General features: G+C 37.3%; 1 protein-coding gene across 1 annotated transcript; it reads right to left on the bottom strand.

Moving 5' to 3' along the window:
* Positions 1-726: 726 nt before the first annotated feature.
* Positions 727-10381, bottom strand: LOC121738367 (locomotion-related protein Hikaru genki-like). The gene is made up of 10 exons (XM_042130360.1): positions 10141-10381; positions 9499-9590; positions 8531-8633; positions 8189-8277; positions 6621-6780; positions 5255-5425; positions 4633-4767; positions 3360-3503; positions 2919-3128; positions 727-1359 (listed from the first exon to the last, which is right to left on the bottom strand). The coding sequence occupies exons 1-10, from the start codon at positions 10214-10216 to the stop codon at positions 1097-1099; spliced, it is 1443 nt and encodes a 480-aa protein (XP_041986294.1). The 5' UTR covers positions 10217-10381; the 3' UTR covers positions 727-1096.
* Positions 10382-11173: the final 792 nt, after the last annotated feature.

The following is an 11173-nucleotide window of genomic DNA, read 5'->3' as shown; positions in this document are numbered from 1 at the left end:
ATACTAAAAAAAAATCAAATATTTAAGGGGGCTCTCATACAACAAACGTAATTTTTAGGGTCACGTACCCAAAGGGTAAAAACGGGATCCTATTACTAAGACTTCGATATCTGTCTGTCCGTCTGTATGTCTCCAGGCTCTCAAGAACCGTGATTGTTTTTATAGAGGAAAAACAGTTTCTTTAAATAATTATTAGGCGAATTCCGACCACGCCGGACCGTGCTTGTTACTTTTACGTTGTAAGCAAAGAATCTAGGCTCTTTCCTCCCGAAGCAGCTTTGAGATCTAACTGTACTCATTGTAACTACTATTTTTGAAAAGCCAGGAATACTACCCCATTGTTATCTGTCAATTGTCATCCATTATTGCCAAAATTAGATTATACTGTTTGAAAACACTAGATATAATTGGGGAGCCCAAGAGGGGATTTCGCGACATGCTCAAGCGTGTCAGACATCGGATCTGTCAGATTAAGATAGGGGATGTTTAGTATACCCCAAAGAGGCTTCCATCTAAAGCACTGACGATTCAAAGGTAAGGTAAGCCTGTAGGGACATTTTAAAATTAAAAAAATAAAGCTTCATATTTCCTAACTAAGATTTGCAGATATTTTATGTTGTACTAAACTAAATGATTTAGTCCTTGTCTAAAATCTTGTTTCAATTTACCTAAATAAGCAATTTTCTGAATAATATATTTTCTTTTTCATAACTTTAAAATGGCTGCAGTTTCTGAAGTCACCGCTAATATAAAAAACACTCTTATTATTTTTATTTTATATTTTACCTAATGTAAAAAACCTAGTAGGTCTCCATGACGCTCGAATAGTACCCTGGCCTCCCCTACTAGTATGGCAAAGGTGCGCACGTTACAATTTGTTGTATAAAACTCCACACAGGTACTATAAAGTGAATGAGACACATAACAATGTTATTGTACCATCTGAGAAATTGATTCAGAAGCAGATGATGGACCAACATTATTCGGTCGGGATACGTCAAGTTAATGGTAGTCGAAAAGCTTGTGATAACCCGGCAAAATTACTTAGCTGTAGTCACACGTGATTAACGAAAATTTAGACAATTTCAGCATTAATCTACTCATCAGCATGTACCATGGTAGTATTGTCTACGTATATCATGTCAGTTTCTTTGATGTCAGACGGCAGTAAACAAAACGGTGGTGGATGAGACCAGAAGCCGTTTTCGGTGCACACGATGGACGCCTCTCCATTAATTTCGTACCCCTCATCGCAGGTGTATATAATCAGGAAGCCCACAGGATATTTCCCGTCCTTGGACGCTGCGTGAGTCAGAATCCTCCCGTTGTCTGGTATCAGCGGATCCGGACAGTATATCGCTGAAAAATTTACACATTTTACAATAGGTAATATTTTGCAAAGGTGCAGATGGCGCTCCTAGCACATACATAAATAATCCGACCTAAACGGACATGTTGATATGTCATATATCAGAATATTGACAAAAACGTTGTCGAACGCCGAAGAAAACTTTTTGCTTACTGTCTGTATCTACTGGTGCTGCCTATAGCGTGAAACATTGCAATATTAACTGGCAATTAGCAGTGGCGAAGAGTCCATATAACCCGATTCCCGTCGGCTTCCCTTTTGGAAAATCGAATCTATGGGCCAAATACATTTCTATCTAATAAATATTTTACATACTTAAAAAACTTTGAATTCACTAAACGCCTACAAAATTTTATATGCAAATTTTTTTTCTCTCACTTGAAATAATTTGAATTAATAATTAATCGCCTACAAATTTATATAGGCAATGCAACGTGCAGGCCGTCTCCGATAGAAGCCGATAAATTAGCGGGTTATTTCTTCATACAACGATATTTCATAGTAAGCATATTCTGTCCTTTTCATTCCTGTGAACTGATCGTCATGTTCTGTCTCGTTCTACCACGCGCCAATATACTCTGAAATAAGCCGATACTCGGCGAGTTATTACGGAGAAAGGTTAATTAGCAACGCACAAGTGCGTGCGAGAAAGATGAACTTCATGAAGTAAAATTGTTATGAGTCAAATGGCGGACTAGTTTGTTGTGTGTTTAAATGTCGAATGTTATTTGTTTTAGCGTTAGAAGAGTGCAGTGTCGCGAATTTAAATTAACTAGCTGTTTGACCGAGCTAGATCGATTTATCGCCCCCGAAACCCCCTATATATATATATATATATATATATATATATATATATATATATATATATATATATATATATATACAAGAATTGCTCGTTTAAAGATATGAGATTTATATTTATTGTGATTTGTTAATTGTGACTCGTACAGCTGAGACTGTTGTCTGACAGATTATTTGCTGTCGAAGGAAACTTCGTTTTCCAAACTTAGTTTTGAATGACTGTATGTGCCGTCACGCATACAACTTAACTCAGAAGGCATTTTTCAAAGGCATCATTATTAAACTTTAAATTCGAACATTGTTAAACATCAGTGCTGAGCGTTTTGGTAAGTAGATTTTTTACTTCGGCTTCCCTTCCGAAAATATTCACCCTTCGCCACTGGCAACTAGTGCTATAACTCACCGGGAAGCCATCGCGACGTGACCAGTGACGTTACCATGTCACCTCTATGTCGCCGAAAAGCGGTGTTTTTAAAGTTAACTTTAAGAAAAACAGCGACGTAGAAACGCCAGACGTTGCTTGGACGATGCCATGGTAACGTCACTGGCGACGCCGCGATGGCTTCCCGGTAAATTATAACTTATAGCACTTATTCTCAAAGAGACTGCAATAAAACCATATTGCTTAGTCAAAATGCATTCGCTAGTTTTGACTTTTGGACTTTGAGACGGGAAAAGATAAAAGATAGTCTCCATCCCGGAAAAAATTACAGGTCCCGCGCGACAAACCAATTTCGGCTATACTCACGTATACAATGCGGTATCTCGCCAGACCATCGTCCGTCGTTCTCGCACTCGAGCCCCGGCGTCCCCACGAGGCGGTAGCCCCACGCGCACGCGAACACCGCTCGCCCGCCGAACGACGAGTTGTACTCGACGACGCTTAGCTGCGGCCCGAGCGAGCGGAGCGTCGGACAGAACGTCTCCACGCACGTCGGCGGATACGACGACCACCGACCTGGGAAGAATTTAACAAAAACCCTACTTCAACAGTATTTCCTCATCATGGGACCACCTGTGAAGTATCCTCTTTCCAACAAAAAAGAATAATCAAAATCGGCTCACAAACAACGAAGTTGTTCGCGAACAAACAAAAAAGTATTTTTAAAGAGCGAGGTTGCATGTATGTAAGGTTAGTCTGTCCGAAGCCTAATCACCTCGGTCAACATTTTCGCCTGTTTGTACTTACCGTCGCCCATACAGTAGACCACCGAGGATCCGTTCAGATGGTAGCCCGGCTGGCAGCTAAAATGCACCGCGTTGCCGAGCCGAGTGCCCTGAGCAAACTGGTGTACGTGCGACGAAGACACGTTTAGCACAGGACACACTATATCTGTGAACAACATTGTGCGTACAGATTACAGCGTGTGAAGAGATAAAACAGAAAAACTTTTACGTTGATAATGTTAATAAGGTAGTAAGGTTTATAAGAGTCAGTAACAGTTAAAAAAATATATAGTTATTAAAAAGATTAACTGTAACGTAAAACTCCTAATCATAAGCATACTCCTGAAAGTCCTACTATTGGCATTCATACAATTTTAATACCACAATCTATGCCAATATATTATATACAAGTGGTTAGTGTAAACACCGTTATCCTTGAAAGTTGAAACCATCAAATGAGCCCGCCAAAATGAACAACGTTTTCTATGAGAACAATGCTGGGAACCCGAAAAAAGCCGTCTTCATACCCATACGGATGCCCGGATCGGCAATTTGTATGGGTATGAAGACGGATATTTTTATTTCCCAGCATTGTTCTCATAGAAAACGTTGTTAATTTTGACGGGCTCATTTGATGGTTTCAACTTTCAAGGATAACGGTATTTACACTAACACACTGTATACATATAAGATGTACCCGTTGGTGACTATCGATATCCTTCTATTGGCACCTTATAGAATTTTGAGGTGCTATAGTTTGTGCGTTCTAAGATGATATGGGTGACAGTTTTCATGTTCCTTGCTACGGGTTTTTTTTTACAAGAAAACAAAAAAAAATCTAAATGTAATAAATTATATTCCATAGACTACAAAAACAAATGTTTCCTATAATTGTAAATGAATCAAAATGAAAAGATGCTAAATGCTAACTTATTAATAAAAATTATAAATATTAACTGTGAAATAGGAGTATAAAATTATTGTTACGAAAACATTTGAAAAATGTCATATGCATGAAACGGAACTTATGTCAATAGAGATTGACTCTGTTGAATCGAAATCAAATCGATAAAAAAGGGCGGCCATCTTAAATCGCCGGCACCACTGAAATGTCAGTACGAAATCGATAATTTCGATTGCAATTCCTTTACGATGTGATTCGATATTTTTAAACTATCGATTAATTTTTGTTAGGTAACTTCCCTACTATTGTCAATTATAATGTGTCACGCATATAATCATAAAACGCACAAACTATAGTACATGCTAGAATCTATAAATGTTATACAACTCACTAACAACTTTAATAGTGATAGTATTAGTGTGTCCGGTAGGAGAGGTGCACGTGAAATTGTCGTTATGGCGGGCTGACACCTTGGTCAGTGTCAGTCGGTAGTGTAGGTCCACCTCCCCAGCGTCGGTGGCCCAGTCTGAAAAAAATTATAATCTTTATGAAGGCCCTTTTCCAGTCATATCGAGATGTCACCCACGTGCGGACCTGAAGGGCGATTCACGATTCCCGTTCAACACTGAAATGATAGGATGCGAGCAAATTGCATGTGGACCAAATCCGCGCGCGGGCAATGACACGCATGACAGTAATAGCGTCCGTCGTGAACAAATGACATAATTTTTAAGGATTGAGGTTGAGTCGAGTGGAGAAAATCTCAAGGACACAACAAGGAATACGGGTGTTTCACCAATGGCAGTCTGAAGCGCTCTAGCAAGGTTAGAAAAAGTGAGTGTGGCAAAGTGCGCCTACCCGGCAAATGTGCTACATAGCTATTTTTCCATACTGCTGATTATAAATCTCCAATCAGCAGCAGCAGTATGGAAAAATAGCTATATGGCGCACTTACCGGGTAGGCGCGTTCTGTCACACTCACTATAACGTGCTATAACTATTAGTAGATTTACCAGAGATATGGTTAGAAGATTGGGTCCAACTCCAGTCTGGTTCGCCCAAAGCCCTCGGCCAGAGGCAGTCCAACCACACGGTGCTCCCAGGGTACACATACAGCTCACCCGTCGATTCCACGATAGCTGACCCCGTTACAGCAATATATTGTATAGTAGGAGGGGCTCCGGCTGAAACAATCGTTATCATCTATTAGAATAATGTTAATAAAGCTGAAGCGTTTGTCTCTCACTCATAACGCTCTTATCTCGAGAACTATTGGATCGATTTTTGTATAATTTGACATAGATATAGAGTATAGACAACGGGAGAGGATACAGGATTTTTTGTGGAAAAATACTGCAAAAAAAAAACGCATCAAAATTCGTTGCTAGCTATCGCGATTTGCGACAGCCTGATGACAGACAGACAGCGAAGTCTTAAAAATAACATCCCGTTTTTACGTTTAGGTACGGAATCCCTTAAAAACACGGGAACGAAGTCACGCGCTAACGTTAGAAGATGATATAAATAGAACGACCATAGATACCTACGTGATTGCATCCGCCAATTCTTTACCAGTTAAACGGATGACAATATGTGAACGAAGGTCTCTCTAGCCCAGTATAATATTTAATTTTTCTATGAGAATGACAGGAAAAATGAACTATGCAATCATAGCTTGCATTTTTAATATGTACCGTCATAGAAATTGGTTCGTAGTCCAATCGGCAGATCAAGTTCGTAGGCGGACCTACTTTATTTGGCCGAATTATGTGAAGTCATTATTAGTCGTGATCTGCCGATATGGACTTGATATAACCCAACCAAATGACGTCGGTCCGCTAAGTGCCTGTGAATCAATATTTATGATGGTACTTAGGTACGTGAATCGTGATTCGTGATAGGCAAAATCAACAAACATATTTTAGACAAATACTGAATCAATATTACATAAGAACCTACAAAATATTGCCCACGAAATTTACCGTAATTTTTTCCTGTAAAAACTGTTGTATATCCTTCCCAGAAGGTAAAAGTAGCTCCATACTTAGATACATCAAAACCGTTTGAAGAAAGAAAGGGTGACAGACAAACATAGCATGCTCGGTCAGGCCGAAGCCCACTGAAGTCATTTCAGACGTTGTATATATCTTGCCGCTCCCCGAAACTTCGATAGCGCGATGCAGGGTTGTTAGGCGAATTGTGGGTACCGCCACACCACGCCTCCCTGAAGACTTGCGGTATTCTTCGATGCGCTTGTATTGTCAGATGTGGGCCGAAGGTACGCGTGCAATGACCAGGACTCAGGAGAGGGTCCCGTGTTCTGCCAAAAATCTGGCACATATCTATAATTTTGAGTAAAAATAAACTTTTTTGGCTTACCTGTAAAATTTGTGAGAATTGATGTAGGTACACATGTTGGCATTTTTGTTGACCAGATCCCGTTCTCACACCGCACAACATTGTCTCCTTTTATTTTGTACAGGCCGAAATGTTTACACCTCGCCGTTATTATGGATCCGTGGGGAAAGTATGTGTCTATCTGGGCCATAAAATAATATAGTTAATGTAGTATGTACGTCATATAATTTAATGTACCATCGAGAAAATTGATTCCTAGGCAGTTGAAAGACCAACGTCATTTGGTCGGATCATGTCAATTCAATGTTAATACTTAATTGTGATCTGTCGGCTGGGTTTGACGTAACTCGACCAAATTACGTAGGTCCCCCATCTGCCTAGGAATCAACTTCCCTGATAGTACATAGCTAATATAATATTATATCACCTGTCCAAATTAGCTATGCACATTTAAAACACAAACATATAGATCAAGATAGATACCGCATGTGTATGTACATTGTACATACTTCGCGTGCCATATCGCGTTCACAAACGACGAGCAATGCTCGTCTTTCGGAAGTCTGCTCTTTAGTCTGCTATCGGAATCGGACGTCAATCGGAATTTAAAAAATAATAAATGCCTAATTGTGCCGTATTGAGCTGTAGAAATTCGAATATAAACGTTGGCCTAGTTATTAATGGACACGAATCTTATCATCGGTACGTCACAGTAGGTAGGAAAAAGTGGCACGCTCGTTTTCATACAAATGGAGAGACATGCGGTATCTATCTTGATCTATGTCTGTGCACATAAACATATTAATTCTATAAATCTAAATTCCAGGCACTATCAGAGAAGTTGATTCCTAGGCAGATGGGGGACCTACATAGTTTGGTCACGTTACGTCAAACCCAGCCGACATATTAAATTGACATGATCCTACCACAATCATTGGTTTGTCAACTACCTAGGTATCAATTTCCTAGGCAGACCAACGTCATTTGGTCAAATCATGTCAATTTTATATCTTATATATATAAAAATGGATTTTCAAATGTGTTCGCGCTAAAACTCGAAAACGGCTGACCGGATTGGGCTGATTTTAGTCTTAAAATATTCGTAGAAGTCCAGGGAAGGTTTTAAAGTGACACGAAGTTCACCAGGACAGCTAGTTTATTCATAATTGTGATCTGTCGGCTGGGTTTGACGTAACGCGACCAAATTACGCCTAGGAATCAACTTCTCTGATAGTACAAAGACAATCGTCTTCTCGAAAGGACATTCAATATATTGTATTTATTCAGACATTATTTTGTCTAGCGATTTGCTAGACAAAATAATGTATAAGAATAAAACATTGTACTATACATATTAAAGTATTATGAGTAAACACAGTGGAACTTATTGCTTTGGACAGATAGTACCATTGAGGAAGTTGATTTCTATGCAATTGACAGACCAACGTTATTTGGTCGAATATGTCAATTCAATATTAATTGTGATCTGTCAGCTGGGTTTGACATAACGCAACCAAACTACTTAGGCCCCCGATTTGCATAGGAATCAACTTCTCTGATAGTACATGTAACATACAAAAAAAATTTACCAAAACTGATTCATTTTTAAATGAGATTGCCAGCAATGGATTGTCATTTTTATAGAGGCACTCCCTTAATATTGGTTGAAATCTCCCATCTGAAAATGTTATTAACATTACCTCTAAATTTGGCAGTCAAGTTTTTGGACTTTTGGAGACCCTGGCTATTGGAAAGGCCAAAGGCTACGGATTTATATTGTGATATAGATCCTAAGAGATTATTTTGAAAATAGACATACAGGCAAAGTCTAATGAATAGATAAGCTTCTCTGATTTAAAATATTTAAATGTAGTCTAGTTATCTATATTGGCATATTTTTAGGGATTTGATTTAGTCAATTTAAATATTACCTGGGGTTGTTGAACATAAAGGTCCAACCCAGTTCCCATCTATACATTTGATTTTACAAATGAGTCTTTCATTCAGTGGTCCAATCAAACCAGGAAATTTTACCTAAATAAATGCAGTTATTAGATCAACACAATATTACTTTTCATAATTCATTTAAAAACACACTTGTTTGTTAAAATACAATATAAAAGGTTTAAAATATATTTCTTATTAACATGCTTATCAAAAATGTGTAATTTCTGGGTAACCATTTTATTTAATATACCGTCGGTGGCCAAATTATTATACTCACTTGAACAAAATCCATTTTTGTGTCTAATAAGGTAACATCGTTTTCTTTAAAAGAGTTAATATTTTTTATGGAAAGGTGTAGAGTCCTGCATAATTATGCAGGTGCCGTTTGCCTACTATTCAGCCATCTGGGAATGGAGATGGATTTGTAAAACTTGCAGATATTGGTCATAACGCATAGTTTCTTCAACCAAAATATGTTATAGTCAACCATTCCCCTTTGAAGTAATCTGCCCCATGTCGTAACCGACGAAGAAGGTTTCAATAGTTCAACAACACATCTTTTATCAAAATGTTCAAGTTGCCTGTGGTGAACAAGCTGGAAATTGTCTTGGAGGATCTGAATCAACTGGGTCATATTAAGGTCACGCCTTTAACTTCATAAAATAAAAATAAAATAATTTGATTTCCTTCTTCCAGTTTTAGCAAATGCCAATTGTTTAGCACACAATATGGTCTGGGTAAACTTTGGTTTTTCAAAGGACGACAACAACAGAAGCAATACGAATGTATGTAAAAATCCCACACTGAATAATATAATAATTTGGCCACCCACTGTACCTTACAGTATGAAGATACTATTGTACTTAATTTATGATTATACTCCCAAAGCATTTTGTATTTAGCAAAAGAGGCTTACTTTTAATTGAAAAAGAGTAATTGAATTAATACACACCTCTGATATTTTAGAAAAATCTGATCTAAATCTTGTTAGATCTAAATTATCATCCACACTTGTCACATCAGGTAGTGAACATTTGTAATCATCTGTAATATAAAAAATGTTGTAAAATTTTATAAAATATCATATTTAACAACATTATTAAACATCCTAAGTAATTTAAGTTTCTGACGTAATCTGAAGTCCTGCCTAATGGAATTTGTAGAATAAATAATATAATAGAATATTAATTTATTAAAAAATATTTAGAATAAGAGAATGGAATTATAAGCAAATGGCAGGTAAGCCATATCATATTTTGAACCTTTGGCTTCAGCCAAATATATCCTATACCTTTGGTTGGATAATTTATTTACAAATAATATGTAAATTGTACTACTGCCCACTTTGAGAATAAATTATGTTTTAGCGCCCCCTTTGTTTCAATTGAAAATGAATCCAGATGAATTAAATCACCCCCCAAGCCTCAACACAACGCCCCCATTTTTTTCTGGGTTCCACACCATCCCCCTTTAGACCTTCAGCACCCACAAGGGGGAAAGGCTTCTCTAAGGTCTAAATTGTAAAACCAACAAATCATGACGACAGGTAAGGTAGAGTAGATGCATGTTTAAAAGAAATTAACCCAAAAAATACCTTTAGAAAAAGATACGTTTTTGTCATCACCAAACACTTCAATCACAAGCGAAACCAAAAGGAATAATTTGAACATTTTTTCACACTAATAAAAACAATATCATCTAAGAATATTTGATTGAGTGCATCTTTTTTAGGTGTTTTATTATTGGAATATGACTGGAATGTATATCAGTTCACACTAAAGAAAATGCTAGCGCGATTTCAAGTTTAGTTAATTGTATTTAGATTTTTCTGTAAATTGTAATTTTTTTTTTTGTCAAAAGATTAAGAGGTGTCAAAACCACAGAATACAAATTACTCGTCAAAACTGAAATGACAGCTGTGCAGTGCTGCCATATATATGCTTTCAACTTTCAACCTTTTATCTGTAGCACGGGAACTGGGAACTCGCCGCGACAACCTACACAAAAGGAAGGAAGGAAATCGAAGGATTTTTTAAAACCACAGAGTACTTTATTATGTTTAAAACAAAATGAACTTAATCGATAGCTCTACGTTATGACTGTATAGGTGCACAATAATTTTTGTTAGGTCGCCTATAGTTTTTTAGTTTACAGAACTAACGATAAAGGATTCTATAATCAGTTTCGGTTTAGATGAGATGCTAAGATGCAATTTTTTTGCAAAATTAAAAAAAATATTTATTACGAAACTATAGGCAACCTAACAAAAATTATTGTGGACCTATACTATATCTATATCGATTAAGGTCATTTTTATTTCAAAAATCCCTCGATGCTGCTCGGTGCTTTTGTGCAGGTGATCTTTGGCCTAAGCGATTAGGCCAGTATACTGGTAACAGTTTAGGAACACGCTGACATATTATAATACTTGTTAACATAGACTTATTTATATACTGTCGTATAGACCACCTGACAACCCGAAAATGCGTGATGATTTTCGATCTGTCAATGTGTGCGTGTGTTAGTGATGATCTTTTACTATCGATAGTATAGTCCGTTCGAGTTATTTTACCTGAGTTTTTATGAGAAATAAATAATATATGCAACGTTGACAGATTTTGTATTTC

Source organism: Aricia agestis, chromosome Z (assembly GCF_905147365.1).
Source record: "Aricia agestis chromosome Z, ilAriAges1.1, whole genome shotgun sequence".
Taxonomy (NCBI): Eukaryota; Metazoa; Arthropoda; class Insecta; order Lepidoptera; family Lycaenidae; genus Aricia; species Aricia agestis.
The sequence above is the reverse complement of the archived record's forward strand: the minus strand, read 5'-3'. Positions and strand labels throughout refer to the sequence as shown.

Excerpts from the sequence above, each read along its gene's own strand:
- LOC121738367 (XM_042130360.1), bottom strand. The coding sequence starts at position 10,216 with ATGTTCAAATTATTCCTTTTGGTTTCGCTTGTGATTGAAGTGTTTGGT. Across the intron at positions 3,504-4,632 it reads TATCACTATTAAAGTTGTTA|ATATAGTGTGTCCTGTGCTA; the intron begins GTGAGTTGTATA and ends TGTTGTTCACAG. Across the intron at positions 3,129-3,359 it reads GGTCTACTGTATGGGCGACG|GTCGGTGGTCGTCGTATCCG; the intron begins GTAAGTACAAAC and ends AATTCTTCCCAG.